Source organism: Procambarus clarkii, chromosome 17 (assembly GCF_040958095.1).
Source record: "Procambarus clarkii isolate CNS0578487 chromosome 17, FALCON_Pclarkii_2.0, whole genome shotgun sequence".
Taxonomy (NCBI): Eukaryota; Metazoa; Arthropoda; class Malacostraca; order Decapoda; family Cambaridae; genus Procambarus; species Procambarus clarkii.
Window position 1 is genome coordinate 46091332 of NC_091166.1, and position 23125 is coordinate 46114456.

General features: G+C 45.9%; 1 protein-coding gene across 1 annotated transcript in view; it reads left to right on the top strand.

Moving 5' to 3' along the window:
• Window positions 1-3931: 3931 nt before the first annotated feature.
• Window positions 3932-23125, top strand: part of Baldspot (elongation of very long chain fatty acids protein baldspot) — a 197900-nt gene continuing 178706 nt past the window's right edge. The window contains exon 1 of the mRNA XM_069325964.1: window positions 3932-4523. Coding sequence (XP_069182065.1) covers window positions 4165-4523 — 359 coding nt within the window. The 5' untranslated portion in view covers window positions 3932-4164. The remainder of the gene's footprint in view (window positions 4524-23125) is intronic.

The window sequence follows — 23125 nt, forward strand, 5'->3', positions numbered from 1 at the left end:
AAGATTTCTCACATAATATATAGGTTGTGTGGGGTCTATGTTCTCCTATTCCACATTCCATAACATGGCATTTATTAACATTAAATTCCATTTGCCAAGTGGCACTCCATGTACTTATTTTGTCCAGGTCTTCTTGAAGGGCATGACAATCATCTAAGTTTCTTATCCTTCCTATTATCTTAGCATCATCAGCAAACATGTTCATATAATTCTGTATACCAACTGGTAGATCATTTATGTAGACAATAAACATCACTGGTGCAAGAACTGAACCCTGTGGTACTCCACTTGTGACATTTCTCCAGTCCGATACATTGCCTCTGATCACAGCCCTCATTTTTCTATCAGTCAGAAAAATTTTCATCCATGTTTGAAGCGTACCTGTCACTCCTCCAATATTTTCCAGTTTCCAGAACAACCTCTTATGTGGAACTCTGTCGAAAGCCTTTTTTAGGTCCAGATAGATGCAGTCAACCCAACCATCTCTTTCCTGTAATATCTCTGTTGCTCGATCATAGAAACTGAGTAAATTTGATACACAGGATCTTCCAGATCGAAAACCATACTGTCTGTCTGATATTATATCATTTCTCTTTAGGTGTTCTACCCATTTAGATTGAATTATTTTTTCCAATATTTTGACTATTACACTTGTCAATGATACCGGTCTATAATTAAGGGGGTCTTCCCTGCTTCCACTTTTGTAGATTGGAACTATGTTAGCCTTTTTCCACACATCAGCTACAACTCCTGTAAACAGGGATGCCTGAAAAATCAGTTGAAGAGGAATGCTGAGCTCAGGTGCACATTCTCTCAGAACCCATGGTGAAACTCCATTTGGACCAACTGCTTTGTTCTTATTTAGCTCCTTGAGCATTTTTTCCACTTCGTCTCTAGACACCTCTATGTGCTCTATGTTGTTCTCTGGAATTCTTATTGTATCTGGTTCCCTGAAGATTTCATTTTGTACAAACACACTTTTCAACTTTTCGTTTAATGTTTCACACATTTCCTTTTCATTTTCCGTGAATCTATTTCCCATTTTCAACCTCTGAATATTATCCTTTACCTGCAATTTGTTGTTTATGAATTTATAGAATAGACCTGGTTCTGTTTTACATTTGTCTGCAATCCCTTTTTCAAAATTTTTTCTGCCTCTCTCTCCTCACTGCCGTGTAGTTGTTTCTCGCATCTTTGTATCGCTGGTATGTTTGGGGGTTCGGCCTCTTCCTGTATTGATTCCATTTTTGTGTCTTTTGGTCTCTGGCCCTCTCGCACTTTCTGTTGAACCAATCCTGTTTTCTAGTTCTGCTTCTCTGTTTTGGTATAAATTTTGTTGTGCCTTTATCATATATTTCACAAAACCTGACATACATCTCATTCACTTCCTTGCCTAGCAACAAGTCTGTCCAATTATACTCACTAAAAAAAATTCTAAGGTTGCCATAATGTCCTCTCCTAAAGTCAGGTTTTTCAATTGCATCGACCGTCATATTTTCTTCCAGATTATAACGCATTGCATACTTTATTCCCAAAAAGACATGATCACTTTTACCCAAGGGAGGGTATGTGTGTGTGTGTGTGTGTGTGTGTGTGTGTGTGTGTGTGTGTGTGTGTGTATTTACTATTTGTATCTGCAAAGTCGAGCTATTAGCTCTTGGACCCCGCCTTTCTAACCAATTTATTTTTCGTCTATTATATCTACTACATAAATTTCGCTTACAAACACCCACACACCCAGGAAGCAGTCTGTAACAGCTGTCTAACTCCCAGGTACCTATTTACTGCTAGGTGAACAGGAGTACCAGGGTGAAAGAAACTCTGCCTGTTTGTTTCTGCCTCTGCCGAAAATCGAACCCTGGCCCTTTGGACTACGACCTAAAAGCAAAGGTGTCTGTAGTATTTACGCGCTACGTTGAGCCCTACTGGACTCTATCATATCTACATTTGAAACTGTGTATGGAGTCAGCCTCCACCACATCACTGCCTAATGCATTCCATCTGTTAACTACTCTGACACTGAAAAAGTTTTTTCTAACGTCCCTGTGGCTCATGTGGTTACTGGGCTTCCACCTGTGTCCCCATGTTCGCGTACCCCCGTGTTAAACAGTTTATCTTTATCTACCCCTGTCAATTCCTCTGAGAATTTTGTAGATATTGATCATATCTCCCCTTACTCTCCTGTCTTCCAGCGACGTGAGGTGCAGTTCACTCAGCCTTTCCTCGTAACTCATGCCTCTTAGTTCTGGGACTAGCCTAGTGGCATACTTTCTCCAGCTTCATCATGTGCTTGACAAGGTACGGACTCCATACTGAGGCGCATATGTATTCACCTAGTTGTGCTTGTAGGGGTTGAGCTCTGCTCTTTCGCCCCGTCCCTCAACTGTTACTAACTACTAACTTTATTTTTTTCTCACACACACACACACACACACACACACACACACACACACACACACACACACACACACACACACACACACACACACACACACACACACTCACACACACACCCAGGTTCAAGTTCAAGTATGTTTATTGAGAAAAGAGAGAAATACATCTCAAAGGGATAGAGTAGCTTCGGCTATTTCTACCCCCCTCCCCCCACACACACACCCAGGAAGCAGCCCGTAACAGCTATCTAACTCCCAGGTACCTATTTACTTCTAGGTAACAGGGTCATCAGGGTGAAAGAAACTCTGCCCATAGTTTCCTGCCGGTGCCGGGAATCGAACTGTCCATAGGACCACGTATCCGGCGTGCTGTCCACTCATCCACGGCGCCCCTAGATGTGTGTGGGTGTGTGTTTGGAAAACTTGTGCAAGGTATGCTGTTATTATCGTATATCTGGCACCAACACAGGTCCTGTAGTCATCACTTCCATATCCTAACGTGTGCTGACGTCACTCACACGTACACACTAATACCCCCCTTACCCCGTATACATTTATACCCCCTCCCTCCCTCCCATACTCACTAATACCCTACTCATACACACTAATCCTCTGTGTCCACACACACACTTTAACAAGTAACATGGGTGAGGCAGACCACTCATAGCCTCACATTTAGATATGACAGGCCAGCAGTCTCGGGAACCCTAGGCTTCATTTCACTGAATGTTAAGAGGCGTCACCAAAGGTTACAAATTCCTACCCCCGGCAAGCTGTATTAGGCTAGTATAAATAGTCGATCAGTTAAAGCTTAATATTCTACTATTCATTCCTCATTCACTAATCATTATGGATTATTGCTAAAATCCGCTTAATGTTTTGTGTATATGCATTCGTACTTGAGGATTCCGGAAGTGTGTTGAGGAAGCCAGGTGTGTGGACAGGGTGTTGAGTGTTGATAGTTAGGCGTCGTGTTGATGAGTTGAGGTTCAAGTGGTTATCTTGTGTATTGGAGCAGTCGCTTCATCATCAGATGACATGCCAACAGTGCGCCTATATCTTCAGTACCTTCCACATATTTCCAACTTTATATATATATATATATATATATATATATATATATATATATATATATATATATATATATATATATATATATATGTATTATATATATTATATAATATAAATATATATTATACACACAAGCGAAAGTTAGTAGTCTGTGTTTACATAAAGTGTTATGGTTAGAGCCGTTGTTGTTACTGGTGCGTTATGAAAACATTGTTCTCTTGTTGCCGGTTTAGCGAGTTACCATGTTTTTGTTATTTCACTACTGCAATGACTGTTGATTTTTTGTTTAACTGCGATACGATTTTGTGGGAGATGTGAGTGGTGAGTGGTGAGAGTGCGGGGGAGGGGGAGGAGGGAACGTGACCGGGCATTCATGAAGGCGGGTGAATGAGTGGAGAGTAGGTCAGGGGGCGGCGGGACAGGTCATCACCATGGGTGTGGTGTGATCGATGTAGGAGGAGCAGCAGCAGGCGGCAGGCGGCGGCAGACGGTGTTGGTGGCGGACCACTGGCAGGAGGGACTCGGGTCTTCGCGCCAGTTGCCTTGCTACCGCCGCCGTGGTCACTGCTTCGGTAACACCTACCTTAAAGCCGGCTCTCTCTCTCCTCCCACGGAGTTACTCGTCGCCCGCAGCCTAGCTCCAGTGCCTTACTCTCCGACCTTATTTACCCACATCTTTGTCAAGTTCTTGACCCGGAAGATGAGCTTTTTTATCAACTTGACCAACGTAGAGGCGGCGGCGGGCCGATCTCTCTATAACATTTCCTATAATATGGTGATGCCCTTCGAAGGGAACTTCTACGGGGGAAACTGGGTGCAATGGTTTGATCAGAACTGGGGCATCGTGTTCTATATGGTAGGCGCCTACATGGCCGTCGTCTTCGGCCTTCAGACCTGGATGGAGAGCCGTCCGGCATTTGATCTCCGCAAGCAATTGTTTGTATGGAACGTGATCCTGGCCGTGTTCAGCCTCTACGGTGGGATCCGCTCCCTGCAGGAGTTTATCTACGTCTACACCAACTTCGGACTCTACTCCACCTACTGCTTGTGTGGCTTACGGTCAGTACTTCTACACAAACTTGTTTTTCTTAATCAGACGTGTATTTTCCCTTTTATTTATGGAAGCCCCAGTAGCCATGTAAACAAGTGCAACTGCAATGATATTGATTTTCTTGTGTTATTGTTTAGCTGACAGCTTTACGTGAGGGTTTGTTTGACAATAAGTGTAGGAGAGTGTCGTCTGCCGGCGGTGTAAACGTTGGCTCCTCCCTGACACAACACCACCAGGATGTACATTATCTAATCAGCTGAATGTAAACACCGTGTCCCAGGCGCAGTACCCTCCTTCAGCGACTGCAGCCGGCTATACCTGGCGAGGGTAAAGTGTTTGTGCCTGAGCGTGGCAAGGGGGAAGGGGGGGGGGGTAAAAATAATGTTAGAATAGAAGGAAAGTTTTCCATTTGTATTGGGTAGGTGGTGAGCGTGTTGTGAAACTACCGGCGAGCGTTTGGATACACCCGCGTCGCTTCAAACGTCCGCAGTGTCTCCCCCGTCCCACCATTCCCCCCCAACAAAACATTACACCCCCCTCCCACGCGCACCCCGCTTTCCCTACCATGTTCCAGACCCCTCCTTGCTGCTACCCCTCTTCCAGTTCATCTCCCTCCCACCGCTTTTCCACCTCGTACCCCCCTTCCCACCATCATGGCTTTGTTTTCTTCTCATTCGGAAGCTGACATTCCAATTCTAGCCTTCCTCCGCCTTCCAAACTGCTATCCAGTCCTCCACCGCTCACTCCCTCCATTTCAAGCATTACCTGCCTACTATCCCGACCATGGCCCCGGCTTACCTTTCCCAAACCTGATAGAATGTTAAGATGAGCACTTAAACAAGCCTTGTACAGATTGGTGTCAGCGGAGGGGACGGGTAGGACGTTGAAGAAAAGGTAACCTCACAGGGAGTTCTTGAGGTCAATACATTGATCCAGCCAGGTGACTGACCCCTTGCCTCGCCTCTCTCTCTGGCTCTCACCTGCCATTCCCATAGTATGGTGTCCCCCATAGGCAATATATATATATATATATATATATATATATATATATATATATATATATATATATATATATATATATATATATTTATATATATATATATATATATATATATATATATATATATTGTCTTAGTTGAGAGAGAGAGAGAGTATTAATATATATATATATATATATATATATATATATATATATATATATATATATATATATATATATATTAATACTCTCTCTCTCTCTCTCTCTCATAACTAAGACAATGGTTCATTAGGGCTGTCAGTTGAGATATCACGTGAAACTGCACAAGTAAGTGCTGTTATCCTTCCTCAGGTCATCTAAATCCCTTGTCTCTCTTCTCTCTTTTTCTTTCTCTTCTTCTTGTCTATTTTTTCTCGTTCTCTCCTCCCACTCTTTCTCGTCCCTTTTTCTTTTTTTCTTGTTCTTTCTTTTTCTGTATTTCTCTCTATTTCTTTCATTCTCTTTCTTTTTCTCTTTTACTTTCTTTTTGTTATTTTTTTATATATCTCCTTTTCTTTCTCTTTTTTTCTCCCTCCTTTTCCCCCTTTCTATATTTTTCTCACTCCCTCTTTCTCTTTGTTTTCTATTTCTCTTTTCTTTCTCTGTCTCTATTTTGCTTATTCTTTCTTTTTCTCTTTTCCCGCTTTCAGTCTTTCTCTCCCATTTCTCTTTTTATATTTTTAACGAAGACCGTAAAGCAGACACAACCAAAGCTCCAAAATAACCATTTTATAAAGGAATTGACAGTGAATGACAGTCACTTGCAATCACTGTTTGCAAGTGACGCTTGCAAACAGCGGAGGTACAGTACAAGGTGACGGCAACGCTTATATGAAAGAAACTGTTCAAGCATATATCGGGTCGGGTCTCATTATATATCAAGCGGGGCCTGACAGCTGAGCGCTTCGGATTTGTTGTCCTGAGGTTCCGGGTTCGATCCCCGGTGGAGATTGAACGGAAGAGGCAGAAACATATGAGCAGAGTTTCTTTCACCCTAATGCCCTTGTTATCTAGGAGTAAAGAGTTAACCTGGGAGTTAGACAGCTGCTACGGGCTGCTTTCTGGGGGTGTGTAACAAAAAGGAGGCCTGGTCGAGGACCGGGCCGCGGGGACGCTAAGCTCCGAAATCATCTCAAGGTAACCTCAAAATCTCAAGATGGCATCTAAGCAGGAAGGTACTTGTTAAGAAATGACATATCCTCTCTCGCAAAGTTGATAACATTCCATAACTGAGCGATGGACATAAAAACTGATAAGGGTAGGCAGTGTTATTATTTATGGACTATGAGAAATCCTTTGACATAGTATCCCACATGAGACTAGTAAGGGAGGTTATCTTGAGATGATTTCGGGGCTTTTAGTGTCCCCGCGGCCCGGTCCTCGACCAGGCCTCCACCCCCAGGAAGCAGCCCGTGACAACTGACTAACACCCAGGTACCTATTTTACTGCTAGGTAACAGGGGCATAGGGTGAAAGAAACTCTGCCCATTGTTTCTCGCCGGCGCCTGGGATCGAACCCAGGACCACAGGATCACAAGTCCCGCGTGCTGTCGCTCGGCCGACTGGCTCCCCATTCGGAGCTGAAGAAGCAGGAGTGGTTATCTTGAGGTTATCTTGAGATGATTTCAGGGCTTAAAGTCCCCGCGGCCCGGTCCTCGACCAGACCTCCTTTTTGTTACACACCCCCAGGAAGCAGCCCGTAGCAGTTGTCTAACTCCCAGGTACCTATTTACTGCTAGGTAACAGGGGCATCAGGGTGAAAGAAACATTTTGCCCATTTGTCTCCGCCTCGACCGGGGATCGAACCCGAAACCTCTGGACTACGAATCCGAAGCGCTGTCCATCCAGTGAAGGTGGCTACAGTGAATAAGGAAGTGCCTAAGCAACAGAAGACAACAAGTAAAACTGAGGAAAGAGTCATGAGAGTGGCGAGACATTAGTAGCAAAGTTCTACGTGATATAGTAGAAAGGGAACCCTTCTATATATATAACTTGAGCCAACACTGTACCAGATGCAAGTCGCCTTCCTATCAATATTTCCTGGTGATGCCAAAATTATGAGGAACACTGCAAGAAACTGCAGAAAGATCTGAAGAAACTGCACAAAATGATCTATAACAAGTGGCAGCTAGAGTTCAACTCCTGCACGTGCCATGTTATGAAGACGGGTGCTGAAAATAGGATTCCCGAAGTAATGAATACAACGAGCAAGAAAGTGAAGAGGCGTAGGTAGACTCCTTAGCCAACACACCTTTAAATACGTCACCTACATACAATATTGTTCAAATTTGTCTCTAGAACCTGAGCACGCAGATGGACAAGAGGCAGGAACCAATAGCTGAAACTCAACCCCTGGATCATAGGTAGGTGGGTAAGTGAGGGTGTTGGGAAGTGTGTGTGTGACCTTGTAGGGAAGATGTGTCCCTTTAATGTCTGGCTCGTTCTTACCCCTTCCCCTAGCCCCTGTCGTGCTCTCTTTAATGTATCCTCTACTTTAACGCGTGGACACACACACACACACACACACACACACACACACACACACACACACACACACACACACACACACACACACACACACACACACACACACACACCTTGTATACCACATATGTCAGACCAATCCTGGAGTATGCGTCTCCAATATGGAGTCTATACCTAGGCAAACACAAGATGAAGTTGGAAAAGGTTCAAAGGAGTGTCACTAGCTCCAGAACTATGAGGTATGAGTTACGCAGAATGGCTGCTGGAATTGAACCTCACGTTGCTGGAAGACAGAAGTTATGGGAGACATGATCACTACGTAACATTCTCAGGGGGAATTGATTGGGTAGATAAAAAATATTTAACACGGGTGATGTTCGTACTAGAGGACACAGGTGGAAACTGAGTACCCAAATGAACCAGAGATATACACCTGGAAGATACTGGAGGGCCAAGTACCAAATCTACACAGTAAAATAACAACGTACTGGAGTGAACGATATGGAAGAAAATGTAGAATAGAACCAGTGAAGAGCAGAGGTGCCATAGGCACAATCAGAGAACACTGTATAAACATCAGAGGTCCGCGGTTATTCAACGTCCTCCCAGCGAGCATAAGAAATATTGCCGGAACAACCGTGGACATCTTCAAGAGGAAACTAGATTTATTCCTCCAAGGAGTGCCGGACTAACCGGGCTGTGGTGGGTATGTGGGCCTGCGGGCCGCTCCAAGCAACAGCCTGGTGGACCAAACTCTCACAAGTCAAGCCTGGCCTCGGGCCGGGCTTGGGGAGTAGAAGAACTCCCAGAACCCCATCAACCAGGTATCAACCAGATATCAACCAGAGATACAGTAGGAAGAAATGTTTCAGTGCCAGAGTGTTGTACTGCCTTTAGTGAACACTACTCGGGGTCATCAGTTGCTGTGGCAGTGGGTCCGGAGATGACTGATTGGTCCAATCCGTGCCCGGAACTTCCGGCTGCGGTGGGGACATGGAAGAGGCTAGTTTATTATGCACCCCATACTCATCCTGTGAGCGGTAGCGCAAAAAGCAATACAAATGGCTCAAAAGATCTTTTTCAGACCACAACGGACATGATTACATTAACAATTTAATCTATCCTTCACACCTTATAATTACAATGTCATCTAGTTACAGACAATGTTCTATTTCAAGAGCTGTATATATACAGTAAATCATTATACATTAATGGTAGGTCTTATCGCTAATACATAATTGTTTGAGCAATGGAGATATTACAGTCATAGGGGAGCTGCTGTTTATTATTAGTCCTCACAATACACTACTTGTTTCTGAATCTAATATGCCGTTTATCTACTGAAAGCGAAATATTGATACAGTGCAAGGATTTCAGGTATTTTATCCTTGGTAATAAGAGGGTTTGCCATATCATACAACGGAAGTTTAGATTTATCTCTAAATGGCTCAATTTTACTGCAATACAAGATGTAGTGTTCGAGTGTGTGTCCCTGTCTTTGTCCACACACTTTACACTTTACTTCATCTAGATTCCTATACAAGCCGAACTGCCAGAGATACTTGTAGCCAAGTCTTATACGAGCTGTGACAACATCTGTTAGTCTACTGACTTTGTTACTTGCTCCATACACATGTTTTACTTCACACATTTCATTGTGATAAACAATGGACCTGCTAGTTCCAGTTTGCACAGATCTACTTTCTTCAAATTCATCCAGTTCTCGTCTAATGATACTTTTATGGGACCTATTTGATAACTAAGGATTGTATGTATATAACCCGATAGGGAGAGTCACTAGACCTGGACTTGCGAAGAGACAGTTTCGCTGTGACATCATTCTTTCCCTTTTGTTCATAGGCTGCTGCACCAACTTGAAAATATATGCATCAGGCAGAGTGATCTTCAGCAGTGCTCTCTCAGCTTTCAGTCTATGGTGCAGTTGTTGAAGGAGGCCTTGATGGTATTCTTATATCTCTTCTTTTGCCCTCCAAGTGTACGTTTTCCCTGTTTTAGGTAATCATACAACATCTTCTGGCCAGTCGTTCATCGGGCGTGCACACATCATGGCCAGCCCATCTGAGCTGTGCTTTCCAAAGCTTGGTGTGAATGCTTGTCATACTTGCCTGTGCAACAATGTCCCTATCTGGTCCGTCCTGGACCATTATCAAGTCACAGTCGACTTGATATTGGTCCAGGACGGCCCGAAACGTTGTCGTCTCCTCCTCATCTTCTGGTGTGTGGTTTAGTCTTGACTGCCTGTGATAGTGTGTTGCCGAGGTGTGTCCACCTGTCCACGATGGTGAGCTTCTGACCTGTGACGGTGACATGGCTACGTGTCAGCCAGGAGCAGCCTAGTGCACAACCTCAGTATTGATGGTGTAGATTTGTAGATCTGGTGTAGAGATGGTGAGGCAGAAGTTCATGCAAGCCGGGTAAAAAAAGATTCATGATGTACTGCATGCCAGCCCAAGTACTGGAGTCGAGAGCGCAATTACCCGCAGTCAGGAATGGTTTCAACTTGGAGTCTGGTTCTGGCCTGGAGCCTCCTCAAGTTGAACCGCTTCCCATCAAACCGGTAACGGAGGTCGACATCACTCTCTCTAACAACACCGATCAACATGGCAGAGAACATGATGCAGAAGAGGCTGGGAGCCTGAAAGGAACCGTGTTTAACATCGTTTGTGACCGCAAATGGCTCAGGGTAATTGCCATGGGCTTGGACTCTAACAAGCATGCCATCATGAACCTGTTCCATGTCTATACAAGCTCCTCACTCCAACCACAAATGTGAGGCTTCTTGTACAAACCGCTGGCAAAACTTCTCACGTGGGCTTACCGAGCCACCAGCAAGAATACTTTGGCTCTAGACATAGTACATACGAAAAGTATACCCAGAGTATATATATATACACCAATTACCGGAGTATATCTCTAGGTGTATATATATTCCCTGAATGATAATGTGGAAGTGCTACGGTGTTTTCATCACTTTCTCTCGTGTAATTATTGTAAGTGTAAACATTCCTATTTGTAAATATACAACCATTTATGAGTGGTTGTCTGAATATATTTACATCTGATTATATATGTATTGGTTTGTGTTGCAGGATCTTATTTGTTCCTACTGATCCTACAATCGGAGGTTTGTTCCAACCGATGAAAATAAACTTCTAAATCTCGATAATTCCCGACGATTTAAGATTTGTTTATTCCAAAAATATGTGAAATAATTTGCTAAGTTCTTTTCTCTCACCATTTATGTGCTTGGATTGATTTGTCATAGTTGCTTAATTGTGGTCTTTATTTATAGTTGATACCCTTGTGCGACACTCTTTTGTTTTTATTTGGAAATATGTTTTTCCTCCTCTTCCCATTCTCATTGTTTTATTGAAGTACAGAATATCATAAGTTGTTGAGTTGTTAATGTGTTGTTAATATAGGACAATATTATAGAGGCTCAGTGTTAATATGGGACAATGTTATAGAGGCTCAGTGTTAATATGGGACAATGTTATAGAGACTCAGTGTTAATATGGGACAATGTTATTGAGGCTCAGTGTTAATATGGGACAATGTTATTGAGGCTCAGTGTTAATATGGGACAATGTTATTGAGGCTCAGTGTTAATATGGGACAATGTTATTGAGGCTCAGTGTTAATATGGGACAATGTTATTGAGGCTCAGTGTTAATATGGGACAATGTTATTGAGGCTCAGTGTTAATATGGGACAATGTTATTGAGGCTCAGTGTTAATATGGGACAATGTTATTGAGGCTCAGTGTTAATATGGGACAATGTTATTGAGGCTCAGTGTTAATATGGGACAATGTTATTGAGGCTCAGTGTTAATATGGGACAATGTTATTGAGGCTCAGTGTTAATATGGGACAATGTTATAGAGACTCAGTGTTAATATGGGACAATGTGTGTTATGGAGGTTCAGTGTTATTAACACAGAAGTATGTGAGTTATTTATCAGTGCTACATGTAGGAATATGTACACACTTTATAGATTTTGTTTCATGATACAGAGTTCATTTCCCAACTGATATAACTGACTGCTTCAATGAAGCCTCTAACTGAAACCTCCTTGTGCGATGGTCTTAATGAAACTTCCTTGTTGCAAACTTTCACTGGCTCTAGTGATGGTTTGGTTATGTTTGTTGTCAGGGATGTTGGTTGTTATGTCGTTATGTTAGCTGTTGTGCTCGTTAGTGGATCTGTTGTGTTTGACACGAGGTGGTTAGGCAGTCCGGCCTCTCAAGGGTTCCGAACGTCACTAAACCGGTGTACTAAATCGACGGTCCGACTTCCTAAATCGACGGCCGGAACTCCTAAAGTTTCCCAACGTCATGAAATTGTCGTACTAAATCGCTTTCGCCTAGCCAACCAGAGGAGCCAAAACAGAAAACGGAACAGTACGTCAATTTCGCGAGTCGCTGTAATCTTTAACACAATAATTTTTGGTGTGTGAGGTTGTGTACGTCAAAATATGGTGTGGTATTGGAGAGGCCGGGTTGCTGAGTTATGCTGCTGACCTTTGTAATCGCTGACAATTTTTATTTATTTGTCAGGGGAAAGCGCCAAGTCAATACGACTTTATAGCACTGGGAAGGGATTTGGGATGGGACGGGGAGGAACGGAATGGTGCCCAATCACTTGGACGGTCGCGGATTGAACGCCAACCTGCATGAACCGAGACCGTCGCTCTAACGTCCAGCCAAAATTGCTGACAAGCTTAACTAAAAAAAAAGAGTATGCACTTCATACAATTAACAGGGGCGGGGTGGGAGTAGGGGGGGGGGAGGGGAGGGTTTTAGAGGTTCGAAGCCTCAGGTTTTTGCGCTGGCAGGTGTTTGTGTGGGAGTCAGCAGGTGTACACACGCCTGGGCAACAGTTTGCAAAGTATTGTCGGCTAGATGTTGCTTGCTTTACAGTATTTTATTGCTGTATCTTTACCACGTCAGAAGAAAAGAGTGAGACTACAGCAGGTGTCTCCAGTATCGCCGCGACTCCTGTCTTGGGTTGAATGGAAGGAAACGATCAGGGGAAAGTGCCAAGCTATTACTACTATATAGCACTGGGAAGGGGTCAGGATAAGGATTTGGGATGGGACGGGGGAAAGGAATGGTGCCTAACCACTTGTAGACAGGGATTGAACGCCGACCTGCATGAAGCAAGACTCCCGCTCTATTGTCCACGCCAAGTGATTTTGTCTTGGGTTAAACGTTTATGAACACTTATTTTGCTTCTGCTGTTTTTTTTTTTTTTGTTATGCTCACTTAAGATGACACTTTCCTGGGGGAGGGGGGGGTGACCATCCCCAGCAACCCGGCCTCTTGACACTTTCCTGGGGGAGGGGGGGGGGGTGACCATCCCCAGCAACCCGGCCTCTTGACACTTTCCTGGGGGAGGGGGGGGGGGGTGACCATCCCCAGCAACCCGGCCTCTTGACACTTTCCTGGGGGAGGGGGGGGGGTGACCATCCCCAGCAACCCGGCCTCTTGACACTTTCCTGGGGGAGGGGGGGGGGTGACCATCCCCAGCAACCCGGCCTCTTGACACTTTCCTGGGGGAGGGGGGGGGGTGACCATCCCCAGCAACCCGGCCTCTTGACACTTTCCTGGGGGAGGGGGGGGGGTGACCATCCCCAGCAACCCGGCCTCTTGAACACTACATCACATTTAGACACATAAATCCCCTAACCCAACAACTGATGTACTTAAAATCATAGAAACCAAAATCAAATTCATAAAATTGCCGTTATCTCCCGTTTTCTATCCGTTGATCCTCGGTGAGGTTTGGTTCAAGGCAATTTTAGTACATCAGTTTAGTGACGTTGGGAATGCTCGAGAGGGACACCCCCCCAGACCCTTCTAGTCAACACATTCCATACCACTTACGGGCTATTCATGCCCGTGCCTCCTCCTTGATTGTTTAATCTTCATCAATTAATCGTATACCAACTCGGGTTGAAACCTTCCTCTCTCTCTTTTAGTTACTCTTGATGTAGTTAATATTTCTGTGATATTCAGTCTTCAGAATACAGGCGTGTTTACTATGATTCTTGAGGTTATCTTGAGATGATTTCGGGGCTTTAGTGTCCCCGCGGCCCGGTCCTCGACCAGGCCTCCACCCCCAGGAAGCAGCCCGTGACAGCTGACTAACTCCCAGGTACCTTTTTACTGCTAGGTAACAGGGGCATTCAGGGTGAAAGAAACTTTGCCCATTTGCTTCTGCCTCGTGCGGGAATCGAACCCGCGCCACAGAATTACGAATCCTGAGCGCTATCCACCAGGCTACGAGGCCCCTGATTAGTTAGACTTCTGAGGTTTGTGCTGAATTCAGTTGCCTTCTGAGTTCTGATGAGTGTAGTGAACTGGGAAGCAGTGTAGTGTACCGGGGAAATACCGGACAGTATTCATTATAGTTTCCAGGTAAAAGTTAGTGGTAGTGAGTTAATGCTGTCAGTTTGATGAGTTTACTCAAGCTAACAGCATTATCTTACTACACTAACTGCTTCCCGGAACACTTCAGGCCAAAATGTATTGGTTTGTGAACTCATCATGAGTAGCTTGGGTGTGAACACGAGGCCAGACACAAGTAGCAATGAGTACGAGGTTGAACACTTGTGATGAGTCTTGAACATTTCCTCCACGACCAGTTTTGTTTACTGAAGTCAATATGTTGACGGAGAGGTAGAAATAGCCTATGCTACTCTATCCCTTTGAAATAGCCTATGCTACTCTATCCCTTTGAAATAGCATAAACTACTTTATCCCTTTGAAATAGCCTAAGCTACTCTATCCCTTTGAAATAGCCTAAGCTACTCTATCCCTTTGAAATAGCCTAAACTACTCTATCCCTTTGAAATAGCATAAGCTACTCAATCCCTTTGAAATAGCCTAAGCTACTCTATTCCTTTGAAATAGCCTAAGCTACTCTTTCCCTTTGAAATAGTCTACGCTACTGTATCTATTTGAAATAGCCTTAACCACTCTATCCCTTTGAAATAGCGTAAGCTACTCTATCCCTCTGAGATGTATGTTATTGTCTCAAAAACGTACTTGAATATGTCGAGAGTACCGTAGTTTGTACTGATTCTCATTAAGACACTTGACTGTTAAGTAACAATTCTTTAGATTAGGCGTCTTGATGAATAAATTCACTTTTTACGGAAATTTTCCGAACTTTCAGGCAGGCCATTGAATATCTAATATTCAATATCTAATGATTTGTTAATATTTGATTTGAATCTCTATGCCTCCAAGTTTTAGTTCAAAACGAGGAACTTAAGGACTTGAGTTCCTGGTCAAAATATACATGTGTGCGCCTCTGTAACTGAAATATATATATAAAATGAAGTGTATGTGTTTGTGACTAGTTGTTTGTATGTGCAAAGTGGTTGATTGTTTCATGTTTGTGTGTCCTTGTGCATGTTTGTGTGTCCTTGTTTTCACACGTTTGTCTCTATTTTTGTGTTTTTATGGATTTTTCAACACTTGTGTGTCAGGCTATTATTACAACCCTTAGGCGTTGTTTATCATCGTCGTACGGAACATGTTTTATCCGTGTTAAAATCACATCATAAAGACATACAAGGTAGAGGCCAATGTCGCCGACTATTGATCTCTTCAAATGACCTCCAACATTTACAATGCAGTAAACAAGAGGTTTTGTATGATTTCACGATTTTACGATACTCCAGACAGCGGGCTGGGCAGTGAGGCCTGCTTCTCCCTCCTCTTCCAGCAACTTCCCCACTCCCTCTACCCTTCCAGCACCCCGTCAACCTTCCTTTCCAGCACCCCCTCCTCCCTCTACCATTCCTTCAATCCCCACTCTTTTACGAAAGGGGAGGAAAGTGATGCACGTTCGAGAGGGAAAACGTAGGGAAGGCTTGTCAAGGAGTAGGGGAAGGGGAGTGTGGGGGCTGCTATGGGAGGCAGCAAGGAGAGGTACTTGAAAATATCCAAGTATGTCTCTCTTTTTATATGTGAAATGTTTCGAAGACGAAACAATGATTATACAAAACTGAACATCAACACAGCATCATCTGGAACACGTGTTAAATTGTCAACATTAGAAACGAGGTTTAAATCTTCCGCAAAAGTAAATCTAGTTTTAAAATTCGAAAAATTTGAAATAAACTAGACAAACCAGCTCGTCCTCAGCGACAATGTTCATTCCATCCAGCCGCCAAACCCCGTTTGTAAATGACAAATGTTTTACACAGGAGTCACAACACCTGTCGTCAGGTCGTCCCATCCAGCGACCGACCCCAGGGATGCATTCATCAGTGTTATCATGCTGGGCATTCATCAGTGTTATCATGCTGGGCATTCATCAGTGTTATCATGCTGGGCATTCATCAGTGTTATCATGCTGGGCATTCATACATAAGAACATAAGAACAAAGGTAACTGCAGAAGGCCTATTGGCCCACACGAGGCAGATCCTGATTGGCCCACACGAGGCAGATCCGTGTTATCAGTGTTATCATGCTGGGCATTCATCAGTGTTATCATGCTGGGCATTCATCAGTGTTATCATGCTGGGCATTCATCAGTGTTATCATGCTGGGCAATCATCAGTGTTATGCTGGGCATTCATCAGTATTATCATGCTGGGCATTCATCAGTGTTATCATGCTGGGCATTCGAAATTAGTAATTTTCTCAAATATAAATGAATATTATTAGCATATTGTGTATATTTAGGCGGAGGTTAAGTAGTAGGTTAGGTTAGGTTAGGTGTTTAGGTTCTGTTAGCAATTATTTGTATTTAAATTGGGCACAGCGCCCTACACCTAAGGTGCCCCCTACACCTACGGTGCCCCTTACTCCTAAGGTGCCCCCCTTACACCTAAGGTGCCCCCTTACACCTAAGGTGCCCCATACACCTAAGATGCCCTCTTACACCTAAGGTGCCCTCCTACACCTAAGGTGCCCCCTACACCTAAAGTGCCCCCTACACCTAAGGTGCCCCCTTACACCTAAGGTGCCCCCTTACACCTAAGGTGCCCCATACACCTAAGGTGCCCCATACACCTAAGGTGCCCCATACACCTAAGATGCCCTCCTACACCTAAGGTGCCCTCCTACACCTAAGGTGCCCCCTACACCTAAAGTGCCCCCTACACCTAAGGTGCCCTCCTACACCTAAGGTGCCCTCCTACACCTAAGGTGCCCTCCTACACCTAAGGTGCCCACTACACCTAAGGTGCCCCATACACCTAAGGTGCCCCATACACCTAAGATGCCCTCCTACACCTAAGGTGCCCTCCTACACCTAAGGTGCTCCCCTACACCTAAGGTGCCCTCCTTCACCTAAGGTGCCCCCTTGCACCTAAGGTGCCCCATACACCTAAGGTGCCCCATACACCTAAGATGCCCTCCTACACCTAAGGTGCCCTCCTACACCTAAGGTGCCCCCTACACCTAAAGTGCCCCCTACACCTAAGGTGCCCTCTTACACCTAAGGTGCCCTCCTACACCTAAGGTGCCCCCTACACCTAAAGTGCCCCCTACACCTAAGGTGCCCTCCTACACCTAAGGTGCCCTCCTACACCTAAGGTGCCCTCCTACACCTAAGGTGCCCACTACACCTAAGGTGCCCTCCTACACCTAAGGTGCCCCATACACATAAGATGCCCTCCTACACCTAAGGTGCCCTCCTACACCTAAGGTGCCCTCCTACACCTAAGGTGGCCCCTACACCTAAGGTGCTCCCCTACACCTAAGGTGCCCCATACACCTAAGATGCCCTCTTACACCTAAGGTGCCCCCTACACCTAAAGTGGCCCCTACACCTAAGGTGCCCCATACACCTAAGGTGCCCCTTACACCTAAGGTGCCCCCTACACCTAAGGTGCCCCCTACACCTAAGGTGCCCTCCTACACCTAAGGTGCCCTCCTACACCTAAGGTGGCCCCTACACCTAAGGTGCTCCCCTACACCTAAGGTGCCCCATACACATAAGATGCCCTCCCACACCTAAGGTGCCCTCCTACACCTAAGGTGCCCCCTACACCTAAAGTGCCCCCTACACCTAAGGTGCCCCCTTACACCTAAGGTGCCCCATACACCTAAGGTGCCCCTTACACCTAAGGTGCCCCCTAAACCTAAGGTGCCCTCCTACACCTAAGGTGCCCCCTACACCTAAAGTGCCCCCCTACACCTAAGGTGCCCTCCTACACCTAAGGTGCCCTCCTACACCTAAGGTGGCCCCTACACCTAAGGTGCTCCCTACACCTAAGGTGCCCCATACACATAAGATGCCCTCCTACACCTAAGGTGCCCCATACACATAAGATGCCCTCCTACACCTAAGGTGTCCCCTACACCTAAGTTGCCACTTACACCTAAAGTGCCCCCAACATCTAAGGTGCCCTCTACACCTAAAGTGCCCCTACACCTAAGGTGCCCTCCTACATCTAATGTGCCCTCCTACACCTAAGGTGCTCCCCTACACCTAAGGTGCCCCATACACATAAGATGCCCTCCTACACCTAAGGTGCCCTCCTACACCTAAGGTGCCCTCCTACACCTAAGGTGCCCTCCTACTCCTAAGGTGCTCCCCTACACCTAAGGTGCCCCCTACACCTAAAGTGCGCCCTACACCTAAGGTGCCCTCCTACACCTAAGGTGCCCCCTTACATCTAAGGTGCCCCATACACCTAAGGTGCCCCATACACCTAAGATGCCCTCCTACACCTAAGGTGCCCTCCTACACCTAAGGTGCCCCCTACACCTAAAGTGCCCCCTACACCTAAAGTGCCCCCTACACCTAAGGTGTCCTCCTACACCTAAGGTGCCCTCCTACACCTAAGGTGGCCCCTACACCTAAGGTGCCCCCTACACCTAAGGTGCCCCCTACACCTAAGGTGCCCCCTACACCTAAAGTGCCCCCCTACACCTAAAGTGCCCCTCTACACCTAAAGTGCCCTCCTACACCTAAGGTGGCCCCTACACTTAAGGTGCCCCATACACATAAGATGCCTTTCTACATCTAAGGTGTCCCCTACACCTAAGTTGCCCCTTACACCTAAAGTGCCCCCTACATCTAAGGTGCCCTCTACACCTAAAGTGCCCCCCTACACCTAAGGTACCCTCCTACACCTAAGGTGCCCTCCTACACCTAAGGTGGCCCCTACACCTAAGGTGCTCCCTACACCTAAGGTGCCCCATACACATAAGATGCCCTCCTACACCTAAGGTGCCCTATACACCTAAGTTGCCCCTTACACCTAAAGTGCCCCCTACACCTAAGGTGCCCTCTACACCTAAAGTGCCCCCTACACCTAAGTTGCCCCCTTACACCTAAGGTGCCCCCTACACCTAAAGTTCCCCCTACATCTAAGGTGCCCCCTACACCTAAGGTGCCCCCTACACCTAAGGTGCCTCCTACACCTAAGGTGCCTCCTACACCTACGGTGCCCCTTACTCCTAAGGTGCCCCCTACACCTAAGATGCCCCGTGATGAGACTGTTGGTTGACTGTCTTGGTATCCGGCCAGGACACGCTGGCCGCTCACGGCGAGCGAGCTAATTTCAAACCCCGCTACCTCGGCGAGAATCGAACCCTAGACGCTCTGACTGCTATACCACTATGCCAACCTCTTGAATATATATGTTATCTATGCCATGGACATGGTCCTGGTTTTCAAAGGAGTGAAATTCGAGTCTTCGCATTCAACATCTTCCTTTCATCTCACGACACTTCAGCAATGTTCACTAAGCTGAGTATTGCCACTAAGGGACACGAGGCCCTCACCGTGAGGCACCAGGCACTCACGGTGAGGCACCAGGCACTCACGGTGAGGCACCAGGCACTCACGGTGAGGCACCAGGCACTCACGGTGAGGCACGAGGCCCTCGCAGTGAGGCAAGAGACGTCCGCACGTAGCCACAATGCTCACACAGATGATGTTTCGTATGGCAACTCTTCAAGGCGCTTGAGAGATGGTGCCTATAGCCAGGTTCGATTGTCGAAGGGGAACATGATGGGTATGTTGTACACACACACACACAAACACACACACACACACACACACACACACACACACACACACACACACACACACACACACACACACACACACACACACACACACACACACGGGACACCACGAGCGTAGCTCTCATCCTGTAACTACACTTAGGTAATTACACACACACACACACACACACACACACACACACACACACACACACACACACACACACACACACAGATTCAGAAGATTCAGATTCAGAAGATTCAGCGGTATGCCACCAGGCTCGTCCCGGAACTGAGAGGATTGAGCTACGAGGAAAGGCAAAGGAGCTGAACCTCACATCCCTGGAAAACAGAAGAGTAAGGGGAGACATGATAACCACCTACAAAATTCTCAGGGGAATTGACAGGGTGGACAAAGACAAACTCTTCAGCACGGGTGGGACACGAACAAGGGGACACAGGTGGAAACTTAGTACCCAGATGAGCCACAGAGACGTTAGAAAGAATTTTTTCAGTGTCAGGGTAGTTAATAAATGGAATGCACTAGGAAGTGATGTGGTGGAGGCTGACTCCATACACAGTTTCAAATGTAGGTATGATAGAGCCCAGTAGGCTCAGGAATCTGTACACCAGTTGATTGACAGTTGAGAGGCGGGACCAAAGAGCCAAAGCTCAACCCCCGCAAGCACAATTAGGTGAGTACACACACACACACACACACACACACACTTTGCTTGCCACTCTCCATAGTGTATAGTAAGGCACTGGAGATGGGAGACCTACCAGAAATATGGAAGACGGCGAATGTGGTCCCAATATACAAAAAGGGCGACAGACAAGAGGCACTGAACTACAGGCCAGTATCCTTGACTTGTATACCATGCAAGGTGATGGAGAAGATCGTGAGAAAAAACCTGGTAGCACATCTGGAGAGAAGGGACTTCGTGACAAATCGCCAACACGGGTTCAGGGAGGGTAAATCTTGCCTGACTGGCTTAATAGAATTCTATGACCAGGTAACACAGATTAAGCAAGAAAGAGAGGGCTGGGCGGACTGCATTTTCTTGGATTGTCGGAAAGCCTTTGACACAGTACCGCATAAGAAGCTGGTACATAAGCTGGAGAGACAGGCAGGTGTAGCTAGTAAGGTGCTCCAGTGGATAAGGGAGTACCTAAGCAATAGGAAGCAGAGAGTTACGGTGAGGGGTGAGACCTCCGATTGACGTGAAGTCACCAGTGGAGTCCCACAGGGCTCTGTACTCGGTCCTATCTTGTTTCTGATATATGTAAATGATCTCCCGGAGGGTATAGATTCATTTCTCTCAATGTTTGCGGACGATGCCAAAATTATGAGAAGGATTAAGACAGAAGAGGACTGTTTGAGGCTTCAAGAAGACCTAGACAAACTGCAGGAATGGTCGAACAAGTGGTTGTTAGAGTTTAACCCAACCAAATGTAATATAATGAAGATAGGTGTAGGGAGCAGGAGGCCAAATACAAGGTATCATCTGGGAGAGGAAATTCTTCAGGAGTCAGAGAAGGAAAAAGCCTTGGGAGTTGATATCACGCCAGACCTGTCTCCTGCAGCACATATCAAGAGGATAACATCAGCGGCATATGCCAGGCTGGCCAACATACGAACGGCATTCAGAAATTTGTGTAAAGAATCATTCAGAACTTTGTATACCACATATGTCAGGCCAATCCTGGAGTATGCAGCCCCAGCATGGAGTCCATATCTAGTCAAGGATAAGACTAAACTGGAAAAGATTCAAAGATTTGCCACCAGACTAGTACCCGAGCTGAGAGGTATGAGCTACGAGGAGAGACTACGGGAATTAAACCTCACTTCGCTGGAAGACAGAAGTTAGGGGGGACATGATCACCACATTCAAGATTCTCAAGAGAATTGATAGGGTAGATAAAGACAGGCTATTTAACACAAGGGGCACACGCACAAGGGGACACAGGTGGAAACTGAGCGCCCAAATGAGCCACAGAGATATTAGAAAGAACTTTTTTAGTGTCAGAGTGGTTGACAAATGGAATGCATTAGGCAGTGATGTAGTGGAGGCTGACTCCATACACAGTTTCAAGTGTAGATATGATAGAGCCCAGTAGGCTCAGGAACCTGTACACCAGTTGATTGATGGTTGAGAGGCGGGACCAAAGAGCCAGAGCTCAACCCCCGCAAGCACAACTAGGTGAGTACAAATGAGGAGTGGTCATGGACTAAGGTGTTGCCTTATAAGAGGTCAAGAACAGCTCCAGTGGTCAAAGTCTCAGGTCATGTCAGAAATGAAAGTATAAACAAATTATTATTATTTTTTTTAAGTTTCTGAAAGTGACCCCAAATGTTCACTGTTCAGTAATGTGTTCACTCGTGAGTAAAATGACTCACATGTTCAGCGTTCAGGTACTGTATTCACGTGTGAGTAATGGACAAAGAAATAGCTAGCCTCAAAAACAGCTCTAGTAATTACACAACAATCCCTCCATTATTGGCCTCCCCGCCCCCCACCACACAATCACCATCAACGTATACACACCACCGACAATCACCATCATGAAGGCACATGACGGCTCATGTACTCATCTAGTTGTGCTTTCGGGGGTTGAGCTCTCGCTCTTAGGTCCCGCCTCTCAACTGTCAATCTCAGGAGGAAGCGCCCATGTGCCCTGAACGTTTCCAAAAGTTCACCATGGCAGCGGCCTCAGTAACACTCCGTCACTGTGCGAACAATTACTGGGAAATATCCTGTTGTCTAGTGTGCGCCCTGGTGTCGTCTGCGCCGCGCTGTGGTCACGGGGGGGTGTAAACCAGTATTGGAATTCATTACGCTTGTGTGTGTGTGTGTGCGTGGCGTACGCGCCTCTGTGCACCAGACACGCACACGGCGCCACCACGGACTTCCCAGACAGGCAAGGGCGGGCTGTGACAAGTGAGAGAGAAAGAGAGAGTGAGAGAGGGAGGGACGAGAGAGCCCGTGGCTCGGATTTGGTTTAAGCCGAACTCAAAGGAGGGCTTTGAAGCCTTGGATATACCCAGATTTCCTCGTATATTCACATGAGTGTATTAGGATTCACTCCATTGTTGGTGAACAC